The sequence below is a fragment of the Herpailurus yagouaroundi genome, unplaced genomic scaffold (assembly GCF_014898765.1).
Source record: "Herpailurus yagouaroundi ecotype Mexico unplaced genomic scaffold, PumYag 437, whole genome shotgun sequence".
NCBI classification, from domain to species: domain Eukaryota; kingdom Metazoa; phylum Chordata; class Mammalia; order Carnivora; family Felidae; genus Herpailurus; species Herpailurus yagouaroundi.
In genome coordinates, this window is record NW_024412654.1 from 237,694 (window position 1) to 254,503 (window position 16,810).

The 16,810-nt window shown below is 41.8% G+C and overlaps 1 protein-coding gene across 4 annotated transcripts in view; it reads right to left on the reverse strand.

Moving 5' to 3' along the window:
• The window catches only part of ZNF84 (zinc finger protein 84), a 63,465-nt gene that overhangs the window by 14,548 nt on the left and 32,107 nt on the right, over positions 1–16,810 (reverse strand). Inside the window, exons 1-4 of one of the 4 annotated variants that reach the window (XM_040464140.1) lie at positions 16,072–16,691; positions 15,391–15,504; positions 14,085–14,277; positions 8,942–9,138 (exon numbers count right to left, since the gene is read on the reverse strand). In XM_040464140.1, the coding sequence (XP_040320074.1) occupies positions 8,942–8,956 (15 nt within the window). In that variant the 5' untranslated portion in view covers positions 8,957–9,138; positions 14,085–14,277; positions 15,391–15,504; positions 16,072–16,691. Of the gene's footprint in view, positions 1–8,941; positions 9,139–14,084; positions 14,281–15,390; positions 16,692–16,810 lie in introns of those variants that run through there. The other 3 variants (XM_040464142.1, XM_040464141.1, XM_040464143.1) reach the window with 3 other exon arrangements.

Consider the following 16,810-nt stretch of genomic DNA (forward strand, 5'->3'; position numbering starts at 1 on the left):
CCCGCGTCGGGCTCTGGGCTGATGGCTCAGAGCCTGGAGCCTGTTTCCGATTCTGTGTCTCCCTCTCTCTCTGCCCCTCCCCCGTTCATGCTCTGTCTCTCTCTGTCCCAAAAATAAATAAACGTTGAAAAAAAAAAAATTAAAAAAAAAAAAAAAAGAATTAAAAACAGGGATGGCAAATATCCATGCAAATACAACACAATCTTCTCCTCTTACGTTCTTTGTCGTTGTCTTCCTTCCTCCCTCCCTTCCTTTCTTTACTGTTCACTTATTTTTAAGAGAGACAGACAGAGACAGAGCATGAGTGGGGGAGGGGCAGACAGAGAGGGAGACACAGAATCCGAAGCAGGCTCCAGCCTCTGAGCGGTCAGCACAGAGCCCGACGTGGGGCTCGAACCCACGAACTGTGAGATCATGACCCGAGCTTGTGTCGGGACGCTTAACTGACTGAGCTACTCAGATGCTCCCCCCCTTTTTTTTTAATGTTTATTTATTTATTTTGAGAGAGAGCTCATGCACAAGAGTGGGGTAGGGGCAGAGAGAGAATTCCAAGCAGGCTCCACACTTGAACCCATGAACCATGAGATCACAACCTAAGCCAAAGTCAACAGTCAGACACTTAACCAACTAAACCACCCAAGTGCCCCTCCTCTTCGTTCCTTGAAGTATGTTTGACCACTGGATGCAAAAATCGTAGTATTGTATTATCTTCTGATGGATTTTCAATATGCAAAGGTGTAACATAAACACAGCAGACAGAGTGTCACAACACCTAGACAGTGTAAGGTTTCCACATTCCTATCCAAATAACAAGATATAAAACTGTTGCACTTCAAACTACACAACTGAAAAATGAAAAGGCAAACCACAATCAGGAAAAAATTATTTGCAAATCCTACTCATGTTGAAAAAAAAAACTTGACTCAGAACTTATAAGAAAAACCTCTTAGAACTCAATAAAAAAACTAAATTAAAATTTTAAGAAAAGTTAAAAAGTAGGTAGGGGCACCTGGCTGGCTCAGGTGACTCTTGATCTCGGGGTTAGCAGTTCAAGTCCTGCATGGACGTAGAGCTTACTTTAAAAAGATATTAAAATGGGGCGCCTGGGTGGCTCAGTCGGTTAAGCAGCCGACTTTGGCTCAGGTCATGATCTCGCGGTCCGTGAGTTCGAGCCCCACGTCGGGCTCTGTGCTGACAGCTCAGATCCTGGAGCCTGCTTCAGATTCTGTGTCTCCCTCTCCCTGACCCTCCCCCGTTCATGCTTTGTCTCTCTCTGTCTCAAAAATAAATAAACGTTAAAAAAAAAAAATTTAAAAATAAATAAATAAATAAAAATAAAAAGATATTAAAAAATAGGGGCACCTGGGTGGCTCAGTTGGTTGGGCATCCAACTTCGGCTCGGATCATGATCTCACGGTTCCTGGGTTCTAGCCCCACGTCGGGCTCTTTGCTGACAGCTCGGAGACTGGAGCCTGCTTTGGATTCTGTGTCTCCCTCTCTCTCTGCCCCTCCCCTTCTCGTGCTCTGTCTCTCTCTCTCTCTCTCTCTCTCAAAAATAAATGAGCATTAAAAACATTAAAAAAAGATATTAAAAAATAAAAATAAATAAAAATTAAAAGTAGGTAGAATATTTTAATATATTTTATCAAAGAAGATACAGGAACGGCTAATAAGCACATGAAACAATGACCAACATCATTAGTTATGAAGGAAATTAAAACCATAATGAAACACCACTTCACACTCACCATAATGATAAAAAGACAGATGATAAGTATTGGAAAGGATGTGGAGAAACTAGAACTCAACACTGCTAGAAATACAAAGTGGTCTGACACGATGGACTGTGGCAGTTTCTTAAAACATAAATATAATTTGACCATACAACCCAGCAATTACACTCTTAGGTATATACTCCAGAGAAATGAAAACGTGTTCATGTAAAACTTGTATATGGCTGCTCCTGTGAGCAGCACTTATAACCACTGCGAGGGGCAAATAAATAATCCACATGCCCATCAAGGGTAAATAATCCACATGCCCATTAAGTAGTAAAGAGACAAAGAGAGGTATATCCATTTAAGGGAACACTAGTCCACAATAAAAAGAATGAATTTCTGACGTATGCTAAAATGTTGACGGACTTCAAAAACCTATGCTAATACAAAGAAGCTAGACACAAAAGAATACACATTATATAAATCCATTGATATGAAATGTCCAAAAGGAAACCCTATATAGAGAGGAAACAAATTGGTGGTTTCCTTAGCTATGGATGGAAATAGGAATTGACTGCAAAATGACAAAATTCTCCTGGGATGAAACAAACCCTCTAAAACTGGAGGGTAAGGACAGTAACACAACATAAAATTACCAAAAAAATCACCCCAGTATATACTTAAATTGGGTAGATCCTACTGAGGTCATAGTTCAAAAAAGCTGTTAAAAAAGATAACAAAATTAGTAAATTTATGTTAATGTATTTGACAACTTAGATGAAACAGATATTCAAACAGTGCACTCAAAAATTACACAATATGAAATAAAAATCTGTATTAGTTAAATGTTAAAAAGACTGACCCCATCCCCCAAAACCTTCCTTCAAAGAAACCTCCAAATTATAAGGCTTCAGAGGTGAATTCTTCCAACCATTTAAGGAATAAAGTGACTTCACAGAAATTCCTCCAGAGACCAGAGCAAGAGTGTAAACTTCTCAACTCACTGTATAAGGCCAGCAGACCAAACCAAACAAGAACACAAAAGGAGTGAACATCACAGGGAAATTAACAGAAACAAAATTCCTAACAAAAAACCATATATAAACAAAGCATAATGTGAGTTGACCAAATAAGGTTTCCTTCAGCAGTGCAAGACAGGGTTAGCATTCAGAAATCCATAAAACTTATTAACAGAATATGGGAAAAAAAAAAAAAAACATTATTTCAACAGACGTGGAAAAGGCATATAATAAAAATCTGTTCATTGTAAAATACTGTCAAACAAACTAAGAATTGAACAAACCTAATAATCATAACCTACCAATATCTACAGCTAACATCACACTTAACGGCAAAATAAGGAATATTTGCTCCCTGAGGACTGGAATAGCATTATCTAAAAGAATGTTTTGTGATGACTTAAATATCCTCTATCTGCACCATCCAACAAGGTAGCCGTTAGCCACAAACATCTACTGAATACTTCAAAGGTGACTAGGAAAGGACTTTTTAGTTTTACTTATTTTTAACCAACTTATATTTACTTTTATTTATTTTTAATATGTGTTTATTTTTAAGACAAAGGATCTAAAGTGAAGAGGGCTCTGTACTGACAGCAGACAGCCCGACATGGGGCTCGAACTCAAGAACGATGAGATCATGACCTGAGCCAAAGTCAAACACTTAACCGACTGAGCCACCAAGGCACCCCTCAGCTTTTTATTTTTTCAGAGACAGAGCACTCAAGAGAGTGTGTGCAAGGGGGGTAGGAGCAGAGGGAGAGAGAATGTTAAGCAGTCTCCATGCCCAGCCCAGAATCCAACTACGCAGGGCTCGATCTCACCACTCTGAGATTATGACCTGAGCCAAAATCAGGAGTTAGATGCTTGACTAAGGCACCCAAGAGCCCCTATTTTTAACCAATTTAAATTTAGACAGCACAGGTAGCTAATGGCAAACGGCTGTATAATTTGTCTGGCCTCTGTGTCAGATTCCTGGGACAGAGCCTTGCTCTTTCCCCAGTGACAGAAATGCTTTTATTATTCATGGGGGCCCCTCCTGAGTTTATGCTTCTCACAAAAAAGGTGACTCACGGTGGGCTCCTAGTCTTCCGGATGGGCACTGGCTGGAAAGATCAACCATCTGATTAAACAGTTGAGGCTTTGAGTCAGGTGGTATCAGCACAACCTCCAGGAAGGGGAGAAGGCTGAGCTCAATCATACAGCCACTGATTCAACCAACCTACATGACCATACCTACGTGATAAAAACTCCATAAAAATTCTGGACATTGGAACGTGAGGTTAGCTTCCTAGGTGGTGAACACAAAAACGTGCCAGAAACGTGATGTGCCCTGATTCCACAGGGAGAGGGCACAGAATTTCTGCAACCACAACCCTCCCAGACCCCATCCTATGTGTCTCTTCATTTGGCTGGTTCCAGTTTGTGTTGTTGATAAGAAAACTGTAATTGTAAGTATAACATTTCCCTAAGTTCTGTGACTTGTTCCAGCAAACATGAAGGGGTCATGGGAACCCCCCAAATTTGTAGCCAGTTGGTCACAAGTACAGGTGGCTTGGGAGATTTACAGCTGGCAACTGAAATGAGAGCAGTCTTGTTGGGTGTCCTTAACCTGTAGTCTGTACTAACTCCAGATGGTGCCAGAAACGAATGCTGGAATGCACCAGACAGAAAGCAATGCCGGCCGAGAGCAGGGAGGCAATGACACTTCTAACCCACGTTGTCCAGGAGGTCCTGGCCAGTACAATAAAATGCAAGGAAAAAGCACAAATACTGAAAAGAAGATGTAACGCTGTCGTGCATAGTATGACTGCATATGAAGAAAATTTAAGAAATCCTACAAACGATGATAAGTAGTTAACTGTGGATATTCTTTGACACCACACCAAAACTAATCAACTTGTAGTCTCTTAAAAATGAGCTACAACAGGGGCGCCTGAGTGGCTCAGTGGCTTAAGCATCTGACTCAGGCTCGGGTCATGATCTCACGGTTCGTAAGTCCGAGCCCCGTGTCGAGCTCTGTGCTGACAGCTGGGAGCCCGGAGCCTGCTTCGGATTCTGTGTCTCCCTCTCTCTCTGCCCCTCCCCCACTCATGTTCTCATCTCTCAAAAATGAATAAATGTAAAAAAAAATTTTTTTTTTAATTTTTTTTTTTTCAACGTTTATTTATTTTTGGGACAGAGAGAGACAGAGCATGAACGGGGGAAGGGCAGAGAGAGAGGGAGACACAGAATCAGAAACAGGCTCCAGGCTCTGAGCCATCAGCCCAGAGCCCGACGCGGGGCTCGAACTCCCGGACCGCGAGATCGTGACCTGGCTGAAGTCGGACGCCCAACCGACTGAGCCACCCAGGCGCCCCAATGTAAAAAAATTTTTTAAAAAAAGATGAGCTGCAGTGTACAACCTCCACCTTTATCAATTAATGAGCTTCTCATATTGTTACATTAAAATCTAACGTTTTATCTTGATCTTTCAGTGGATAATTTTCCCATTGAAGATTTTATAACATCAAGCATTAGTCATGTGGAAAATATTGGTTTTATGAGTTAAAATCTTCTCACAAAGAAACAGCTTTACCAGTTAATTCTGTAAACATTTAATGAAGAAATAATTCCTGTTTTACTAAACAATTACCAAACACAGAAGCAAGAACACAACCCTACACTTTGATACAAGCATCACCTTGATAACAAAACTCAGTAAGGATATTGCAAGAAAGGAAAAGCAAAGGCCAGTTTACACATAAACATTGATGTGAAAATCCTAAATGACAACTATACTGAGCAATATGTAAAGAAGAAAATATAGCAAGACTGAGCTGGAGGGGCACCTGGGTGGCTCAGTCGGTTGAGTGTCCAGCTCTTCATTTCGGCTCAGATCGTGATCTCACACTTGTGAGGGTGGAGCCTGCTTAGGATTCTCTCTACCCCTCTCCTGCTCACCCTCTCTCTCAAAATAAATAAATAAACTTAAAAAAAAAAAAAAAATTTAAGGCTAAGTCAGAGTTACTCCTGGGTATATAATCAGTCTCTCCTCACAGTCCTGGGGCAGGCAGCATTTCCTGCCCATGGGTCCTATCCCTGTGCTTTCAGAAAATCACCTTTTTGCACTGGGGGGAAAGAAAAAAAAAGGACTCAGTTGGAGTTTATCCGAGAAATTCAAAATTCAAGCTGCATTTAACATTAAAAGGAATATATATATTCACTACTTTAACAGATTAAGAAAAGATATGTAATCACTTCAATAGATGCAGATAAAGAATATTTGCAAATTAAGAGAATGTACACAAGAACTACAAACAACAGAAAAAAACTGAACAAAATTGCTAAAATGCTCGTTTAAATTTTCATATAGAAGGACTGGATTTCATAAGGAAGGAATACAAAAATATGAAAAAGAACAAGCAGACGAGAAAAGAGTAAAACATACCAAAAACTGAAAAGTAATCAACATTTGCTACAAAACGTCTTAGCAGGGGCGCCTGGCTGGCTTAGTAGGAGGACTGTCCGACTCCTGATCTAAAAGGGTCGTTGACTTCAGGCCCCACATTCGGTATATAGCTTACTTAAAAAAAAAAAAAAAAAAAAAGTCCTGGGGCACCTGGGTGGCTCAGTCGGTTGAGCATCCGGCTTCGGCTCAGGTCATGATCTCATGGTTTGTGAGTTTGAGACCCACATCGGGCTCTGTGCTGACAGTTCAGAGACTGGAGCCTGTTTCAGATTCTGCATCTCCCTCTCTCTCTGCTCCTCCCCCACTCATGCTCTGTCTCTCTCTCTCTCTCTCTCAAAAATAAATAAATATTAAAAAAATAATAAATTAAAAAAAAAGTCCTGGCAAACTAGGAATTTACAATTTATTTTTTACTAAGAAAAAAAAATATTGCTGATATTTTTGTTAACATGGAAAATCTAATAAAATCTAAAGAAAATTATTAGAATTAATAAAAAGGTTTAAGGGAGCCTAAGTGGCTCAAGGGATTAAGAGTCCAACTCCTGATCTCTGCTCAGGTCATGATCTCACAGTTAGTGAGTTCAAGCCCCACATCAGGCTCTGTACTGACAGGTACAGAGCCTGTTTGGGATTCTCTATCTCCCTTTCTACCCGTTTCTCTCCCACTGGTACTGTCTCTCTTTCTCTCTCTCAAAATAAATAAATAAACTTTAAAAATAAACAAACAGGCTTAAGAAGTTCCTGAATGCAAAGTCAGTATGTAAAAACCTACTATATTTCCACGTTTCGGCAAGAAAATTTTTAAAATTTTATATACCATAAAATTTCAAACGCCACGTACTGTGGAAATGACTAATTACAGATCTGGGACAGAAAGTGTACAAGCTGATCCTTGACATATTTTATCATGTGATAGAGCAATAACTTCATTTAAGAAACAAAGAAGTGCTTAGAAGCAGAGTATCATTCTGTGGCCCCTAATGAAACAGTCCATCAAGGCAACAATCATAAAGCTGCTGACGTGACAAAACGGGCAAGCAGACAGGAGTCACCTCCTGGAATACATACCACCACCTCTGAAACACTCTTACCCAAAAAGTCACACCTAAGTCTGATCAAGCCTCCAAATCAAATCTGTAATGATGAAGATATGCTTTTATCTGCGTTAATTCATGGCTACTAAGTACCTGAAATGTGGCTAGTGTGACTGAAGGGCTGGATTTAGTGGTTTTAAATTTAAACGTTGTGTGGCCAGTGGCTTGGGTACTAGCCAGCACAACTCTAAATCTGCCTATTTACAGGAAACACAGAACACACTGGCACACTGTGGGGATGCAAGGAGCAAAACCCAGACAGTGGGAGATCCACAGAATAAATGCCCTGGCCTCTTCAATCAAGAATGGGGCTAGAAAAAAAAAGAGCCAATAGGTTAAGAAGACTTAAGAGACAGATGAACCAATTACACTGTATGAACTTTCCTGGATTCTGATGCAAACAAACTGCAAGTGACTTGTAAATTTTACGAGACAACTAGAAATGTGACCACCGACTGGATTTGGTGATACGGAGAAGCTGCCTTAACTGGAGAGAAGATTCCAACTGCACTGAATCTCACAAACAAAATGTTGAAAGAAACAAACACGAATTAGTACATACTGCAGCAGACAACATGAAACTACAGTGTTTAGGGACGGATACTTTGGAGTAAAACCATAAAGAGCAAGGAAATGGTTACAAAGTCAGGGTCCTGGTTCCCTCTGTTAAGAGGGAGAAGTTGTGATTGGCAGAGGCACATGGAAGGCCTCACCTGGGCTGGAATGTTCTGTTCCTTGACCTGAATGGTGGGTTCATGGGTATTCGTTCAGTTGATAATAATTCATTACTTTGTACTTTTACATTTTATGTACTTTTCTGTATGTCAATTCTGCTCCACATTTAAAGAGAGAAATTATGATTACTAAGTTCTGTTCTGGCATTTTCTCCCTGGGTCACACTCCAGAAAACTATGAAAAATTACCATAAGACCCATGTATTTACTATATTTCTCTGAGGACATCACTCACACGGTATTATTTGTTCAAAACTTCATCAAAGAATGAAAAATATTTACTCTCTATGAAGAATTAGTTTACGTTTTTCTAGGATAGTGCAACTCGTAGAAATGTTCTAATTTCTTTATTAAAACTGCTAAAAATTTGAGAACCAAGTTTGTACCTCAAATTCATTAATTATGCAGGACACTATGGCTCATTAAAATTCAAATCTCAAGACCTTCTGAAAGCCCTATAGTTAAATAAAGTTGATCTTTGGACATCATGGGTTTGAACTGTGCAGGTCCATTTATATGCAGATTTTTTCAATAAATACAGTATAGTACTATAAATGTATGTTCTCTTATGATTTTCTTAACATTTTCTTTTCTCTAGCTTTATCATACAAGATAGTATATCATACACATACAAAATACTGTACGTGTTAATCACCTGTTATCGGTAAGGCTTCTGGTCAACAGTAGGCTAGCAGTAGTTAAGTTTTGGGAGTCAAAAGTTACACATGGATTTTCCACTGTGCAGGGAGCTGCCATCCCTGATGCCCACGTTATTCTAACCGCTCCAGTTTTGTCCCAACCTGGATCTTCAACTCCAAGGTTATCTTCCTCTGATTTCTGAACTACTTACACTTTTCTTTTTCACTAGAAGACTTACATACCTCTTCTAATCCCCTGGAAAATAACAAAGAAACAATCAACTAACCTGTAACATGGTCATTTTCTGTTGCCTAGGCCAGACAAGTTGCACATCTGAGACCTGCTCCACGCTGAGCCTCTTCCGTTTCTGTCCCAAAGCTCCACTGTAAGGCGGTGGCTGGGTCTTTCACACTGACAAGTTCCTGGCTCCAGGAGCTCCTTTCTTCTATCACATGAGCAGGCTCATTTGTGGGTAACCAGGATCTGTGAACATAGGAATAAAGCACTTTATTGGTATATTCATACTGCACCTAAAATCTTTTCCCCTCTTGCTAGGAACCAGGAATTCAAGTAGTCTTCATGTCTGTGGGGAATAAGCTTAGGAACTCCCTGAGCCTGCACTGATGGGTTAACAAGGCATAAAGAATTACAAAGCCATAGGATGCTCACACCCAAGATCGGGTAAACAAGATTAGGCGAATAAGGATAGAGAAGGGGGGCTATGGCCCCCAGAATAGAGTAGGCTGGGGGCAAAGGCCCCCAGAACGGGGGGTGGGGGAAGGCCCCCAATACAAAGGTACATGAGGTAAGCAAGATTAGGTATTCAAGGCTAAAGCACCCCCAATTCAGTACTATAGCAGAAAGCTGCTTTCATAGGAAGGAAGGACCAAATTAGGTAAATAGGGCTAGAGCACTGCAGGTGAAGCTGCCCAGAGGGGAGCTAATTAACAAAAGAAAGGTGCCTTGTTAACACTGAGGTTACACGCTATGTCTTATCCCCTAGGCTGGCGAAGATAAACAGACACAGCTCCTCATGTCTGCCATTAACATCTGCCCATCCACCTGTCGCCAGCATTTTGTTTTTTTATCAACCCAAACCCCTAAACCCGAATATCTTCAAGAACCCCTTTCCCTCACGTCCGTGAGTTAATGTCCACAGTTTCATTGTCTCTTTGTGCATGTCCGTCACCATGTTTGTAAGCCTTCTGATCCTAATAAAAACGGAGCAAGGACCCTTAATCGGAGCTCTTGTCTTTTCACGAACATTAGCCATCCCTCCCATTTTAATCCTGCACCTGATTTCTTGCTGGCCAAGAAAGAAGTTTAGACTTAAGAGTCTACGCAGGGGCGCCTGGGTGGCGCAGTCGGTTAAGCGTCCGACTTCAGCCAGGTCACGATCTCGCGGTCCGGGAGTTCGAGCCCCGCGTCGGGCTCTGGGCTGATGGCTCAGAGCCTGGAGCCTGTTTCCGATTCTGTGTCTCCCTCTCTCTCTGCCCCTCCCCTGTTCATGCTCTGTCTCTCTCTGTCCCAAAAATAAATAAACGTTGAAAAAATAAAAATAAAAAAAAAAAAAAAAAGAGTCTATGTGGAATACTACGTGGCAATGAGAAAGAATGAAATATGGCCTTTTGTAGCAACGTGGATGAAACTGGAAAGTGTTATGCTAAGGGAAATAAGCCATACAGAGAAAGACAGATACCCTATGTTTTCACTCTTACGTGGATCCTGAGAAACTTAACAGAAGACCATGGGGGAGGGGAAAGAAAAAAGTTAGAGAGGGAGGGAGCCAAACCATAAAAGACTCTTAAAAACTGAGAACAATCTGAGGGTTGATGGGGGGTGGGAGGGAGGGGAGGGTAGGTGATGGGTACTGAGGAGGGCACCTGTTGGGATGAGCACTGAGTGTTGTATGGAAACCAATTTGACAATAAATTTCATATTAAAAAAAAAAAGAGTCTACAACAACATCCAGCATGGAGCCCAACACGGGGCTTTAACTCACAACCCTGAGATCCAGACTTGAGCTAAGATCAAGAGTTGGGCACTTCACGTTAAAAAGAAATTTTTTAAAAAGGGGGAGAGGGGGGAAACTGGGTGGCTCAGTCAGTTGAGCATCCAACTTCGGCTCAGGTCATGATCTCGCAGTCCATGAGTTTGAGCCTCACGTTGGATTCTGTGCTGACAGCTCAGAGCCTAGAGCCTGCTTCAGATTCTGTGTCTCCTTCTCTCTCTGCCCCTCCCCCACTCACACTTGGTCTCTCTCTTAAAAATAAATAAACATTAAGAAAAAATTTCAGCAAAGTGGCAGCATATAAAAATAATGCACAGGAATTAGTTCCATTCCTATACACCAACAACGAAGCAACAGAAAGAGAAATCAAGGAATGGATCCTATTTACAATTGCACCAAAAACCGTAAAATACCTACGAATAAATCTAACCAAAGCAGTGAAAAATCTACACACTGGAAACTACAGAAAGCTTATGAAAAAAATTGAAGACACAAAAAAATGGAAAAATATTCCATGCTCCTGGATAGGAAGAATATTGTTTAAATGTCAATACTACTCAAAGCAATCTACATATTCAATGCAGTTCCTATCAAAATAACACCAGCATTCTTCACAGAGCTACAACAAACAATCCTAAAATTTGTATGGAAGCAGAAAAGACCCCGAATAGCCAAAGCAATCTTGAAACAAGAAAACCACAGCAGAAGGCATCACAATCCCAGACTTCAAGCTGTATTACAACGCTGTCATCATCAAGACAGTATGGTACTGGCACAAGAGCAGACACTCAGATCAGTGGAACAGAATAGAGAACCCAGAAATGGACCCACAAATGTATGGCCAACTAATCTTTGACAAAGCAGGAAAGAATATCCAATGGAATAAAGACAGCATCTTCAGTAAATGGTGTTGGGAAAACTGGACAGCGACATGCAGAAGAATGAACCTGGACCACTTGCTTACACCATACCCAAAAATAAACTCAAAATGGATGAAAGACCTAAACGTAAGACAGGAAGCCATCAAAATCCTCAAGGAGAAATCAGGCAAAAACTTCTTTGACCTTGGCCGCAACAACTTCTTACTCAACACATCTCCAGAGGCAAGGGAAACAAAAGCAAAAATGAACTATTGGGACCTCATCAAAATAAAAAGCATCTGCACAGCGAAGGAAATAATCAGCAAAACTAAAAGGCAACCAACAGAATGGAAAAGATATTTGCAAACGACATATCAGATAAAGGGTTAGTGACCAAAATCTATAAAGAACTTATCAAACTCAACACCCAAAAAATAGACACTTTTCCAAAGAAGACATCCAGATGGCCAACCGACACATGAAAAAATGCTCCACATCACTCATCATCAGGGAAATACAAATCAAAACCACAATGAGATACCACCTTACACCTGTCAGAATGGCTAACATTAACAACTCAGGCAACAACGGATGTTGGCAAGGATGCGGAGAAAGAGGATCTCTTTTGCACTGGTGGTGGGAATGCAAACTGGTGCAGCCACTCTGGAAAACAGTATGGAGGTTCCTCAAGAAATTAAAAATAGAACTACCCTATGACAGAGCAATTGCAGTACTAGGTTATTTATCCAAGGAATACAGGTGTGCTGTTTCGAAGGGACACATGCACCCCAATGTTTACAGCAGCACTATCAATAATAGCTAAAGTACGGAAAGAGCCCAAATGTATATCGATGGATGGATAAAGAAGATATGGTATGTATAGACAATGGAGGATTACTCGGCAATCAAAAAGAATGAAATCTTGGGGCGCCTGGGTGGCGCAGTCGGTTGGGCGTCCGACTTCAGCCAGGTCACGATCTCGCGGTCCGGGAGTTCGAGCCCCGCGTCGGGCTCTGGGCTGATGGCTCAGAGCCTGGAGCCTGTTTCCGATTCTGTGTCTCCCTCTCTCTCTGCCCCTCCCCCATTCATGCTCCGTCTCTCTCTGTCCCAAAAATAAATAAACGTTGAAAAAAAAAAAAAAAGAATGAAATCTTGCCATTTGCAACTATGTGGATGGAACTGGAAGGTACTATGCTAAGCGAAATTAGTCAGAGAAAGACAAATATCATATGACTTCACTCATATGAGGACTTTAAGACACAGAACAGATTAACATATGGGAAGCAAAAATAATATAAAAATAGGGAGGGGGACAAAACATAAGAGACTCTTAAATATGGAGAACAAACAGAGGTTTACTAGAGGGGTTGTGGGAGAGGGGATGGGCTAAATGGATAAGGAGCATTAAGGAATCTACTCCTGAAATCACTGTTGCACTATATGCTAACTAATTCAGATACAAATTAAAAAAAAAAAAAAAAGATGTGTTAAAAAAAAAGCACCAAAATGACATTACACCTCTTTTATAAATAATTTTCTACCATTATTTGCATATTTCAAACTTCACAGATTATAATTAGTATAAAATTACTATGGCTTAGTGATTTTAATCTATACATCTCGGATATTATTTGCAAAGTGCTTAAAACAGTACTTGATACACACAGTAGTGTGTGTGTGTGGGTGTATACACGCACGTATCTGTATAACCAATACATACCTAGGTACAGAGAGAATGTGTGTAAATGTATCCTCTCTGTACCTAGCTATATAGATAGATGAGTAGATAATGATATATGTACATCTTTCTTTTTTCTTAATGACAATCCTTACATAAATAAAAGAGCTTGAATTGAGAGTTCTTTGTTCTAGTCTCCAGGGGGATGTATTAATCTTTTCAAAGGTATTTCTTGATCCTATTTTTTTCCTAGAAAATGCAAATAAAATGTTCCCTTTCAAGAAAAAATAAATAAACGTTTTTTTAAAATGTTTTAAATTTTTTTTAAAAGTCAATAAATTTAACCATTAAAAAAATTTAGGGGGCCTGGGTGGCTCAGTCAGTTACGCGTCCGACTTCGGCTCAGGTCTGATCTCACGGTCCGTGAGTTTGAGCCCTGCCTCAGGATCTGTGCTGACAGCTGGGAGCCTGGAGCCTGCTTCAGATTCTGTGTCTTCATCTCTCTCTGCCCCTCCCCCGGCTCACGCTGTTTCTCTCTCTCTCTCAAAAATGAATAAACATTAAAAAAAAATTTTTTTTAAATATAAAAACCCCCGTGTGGCTAAAACAAAAAACATCAACACACACACCACAAACCAAGAAAATATACCTATAACAAATGTCACTTGCTTCACATTACGCTTTCACTTCATTTCACACAATAAAATTTCTGGCATTGTGACAAATGAAACTAGGTTTCTTACTGAAATCATTTCTTTAAACACAAATTCACAATTTGATTTTAAAATTTCCTTTACAATTGTTGTCAAAGAAAGTTTACTTGCTTTCAGTGAGAACCTATCAAGAGTGGAAAACTTAAGTCAACATGATGTAGACTTACTATAGAAAACAGAGTTGAGAATTTCAGTTCAACAGGGTGTGACAAGCCATCAGTGTGGTAGTTTTAAAGTATTTCTGATGGGGACGCCTGGGTTGCTCAGTCGGTTAAGCATCCAACTCTTGATCTCAGCTCACGCCTTGCTCTCTGGGTGTGAGTTCAAGCCCTGTGCTGGGCTCCATGCTGGGCATGAAGCCTACTTACATAAATAAACAAATAAATATATAAAAATAAAAAATCAAACATTTCCGATGATATTTAAGTTTATCATTAAGAAAAATGCAGAGTTAGGTGCCTGGCTGGCCTAGTTGGTGGAGCATGTGACTCTTGATCTTGGGTTGTGAGTTTGAGCCCAAGACTGGGTGTAGAGATTACTTAAAAATAAAATCTTTGGGGCGCCTGGGTGGTTCAGTCGGTTGAGCGGCCGACTTCGGCTCAGGTCACGATCTCGCGGTCCGTGGGTTCGAGCCCCGCGTCGGGCTCTGTGCTGACAGCTCAGAGCCTGGAGCCTGTTTCAGATTCTGTGTCTCCCTCTCTCTGACCCTCCCCCGTTCATGCTCTGTCTCTCTCTGTCTCAAAAATAAATAAACGTTAAAAAAATTAAAAAAATAAATAAATAAATAAATAAAATAAAATAAAATAAAATAAAATAAAATAAAATCTTTAAAAAAAAAAAAAAAAAAGGAGGGGCAAGTGGGTGGCTCAGTTAAGCCTCCAACTTTGGCTCAGGTCATGATCTCAGGGTTCATGGGATTGAGCCCCATGTCAGGCTCTGTACTGACAGCTCAGAGTCTGAAGCCTGCCTCAGAATTGGTCTCCCTCTCTCCTTCTCTGCTCCTCCCCTATTTGTGCTCTGTCTCTCTCATTTGAGAGAGAGAGAGTGAGAGAGAGAGAGGGAGGGAGGGAGGGAGGGAGGGAGGGAGACAGAGTGTGAGCCGGGGAGGGACAGAGAGAGAGGGAGACACAGAATCCAAAGCAGGTGCCAGGCTGTGAGATGTCAGCACAAAGCCCCACCTAGGGCTGGGAACCCACGAGCCGTGAGATCATGACCTAAGCTGAAGTTGGACACTCAACCAATTGAGCCACCCAGGAGCCCCTATAAACAAACCTTTTTTTTTAAAAAGGTTTAAAAAAAAAAAAAAGGGAGATCCAACCTTACTCTAAACAAATGTTTTGAAAGTTGGCCCCTCAGGGAGAAGTTCTTCTCTGAACTTTTATATTTGGCACCACACGTCCTCTCAGCAAATGAAGCCTATGCCCTTCACTGTACAATTTGGACCGATTTAACTTCAGCGGTTTTGTCGTGTACCTGGGCAGTTTCCCGCATCAGACTGCGCCTCTCCCTGTGACAGCTCTCAGGTTTATCTTCAGAAGGAAGGCGCAACCTTCATCATCATCCCACAGTTCCACTTAGCATCAAGTTCTAAAGGAAATTCAGGGGGAAAATGGAGAATAATAAAAAGTGTTGACTTAATTACTTCGGGACAGACGTTTTAAACATCATCGTGCCTTTTTTTTAATGCATCCCGCACCCATTACAGACAGTGATAAGGCACAGAGAGGTTCAGCAAGTTGCCCAACATGGATGACACGCCTAGGAAGTGGCAAATCTGGGCCGCTGGTCCCCTCAGTGCCCCTCAGACCTGCAGTCACAGCCCCCAGCCCCCCAAAACGCTGGAGGGAGAGCTGGACAAAGGCCCCCAGAGTCTCTGTTCAGATTTCCAGTACAGGTGCCATGCAGTCCACTCGCTGTCCAGAAATAAGGACACCAGGGCAGAGTAAGGAGGAAAACAAAACAAGTTCTCAGAGGCCCGCTGAAAACACTGCGGGCCTGGAACAAAATAGCTCACGTTGAAGAAACGTATCTGTGATAAACTGAAACGGCTGCGAACAGCATACACCCAATTTGTTTTTTTAAGCAAACATAAATAACGTGTACCCAAAGTAGACACGCGTGTACGGACTAGAAGAAATGTACTAAAATGCTAACAGTCACTATCTCCTGGCGATGAGATCATGGAAGATTTTCACTTGAGTCTGTGGGTCCAGATGCTCCAGACTGACTGCAGTGAACACATTCTAAATTCATAACAGAAAAACGGTATAAACATTATTTTTCAAAATCTTAAGGTCCCTAATCCAAGAGCACAGCCGGCAAGCCGAGCACTTCCAGTCCACCGCTACACGGATGAAACAAGCAGTAAGTGATTAAAATAAACAGAAGTATGTTTTAATGACAGCAAAAAGCATCAGAGCTAGGGGAAAAACATTTCTTTTCACCCCCTCAGTTTCAGCCGATAAACGTGAGGCCCAGAAATCGCGGGTGGACCAAATTCGGCCCTAAGAACCGGCGGGCCATTGTTGTCCCGGCCACGGCGGCCACTTATCGTCGGTCAGAAACTGCCTGGGGTTTGGGTTTGGCCCGGAGGGTTGTTCTGTAGCAGCGAAGCCTTTGGAAACAATCCCACCGATCCAGGCGGGGCTGGGCGGATGAAGCCGGGCTACAGGGGCACAAGCAAGAAGTCCCCTCGCCGCCCGACGCCTCAAGGACCAGCTCTGGGTTCAGGCCGGGACCACCCACGCAGCCCCCCGCGTCCGGGGACCCAGGCGGGGAGGCACGGCCCTCACAACCCCAGCGGAAAGGCCACCCCCACCCCCCAAGTAAGAGCCCAGAGGCCCGGGGCCGGCGGCGTCCCCGCGGCGGCCCCGGCCCCGCGCCCCCGGCCCCG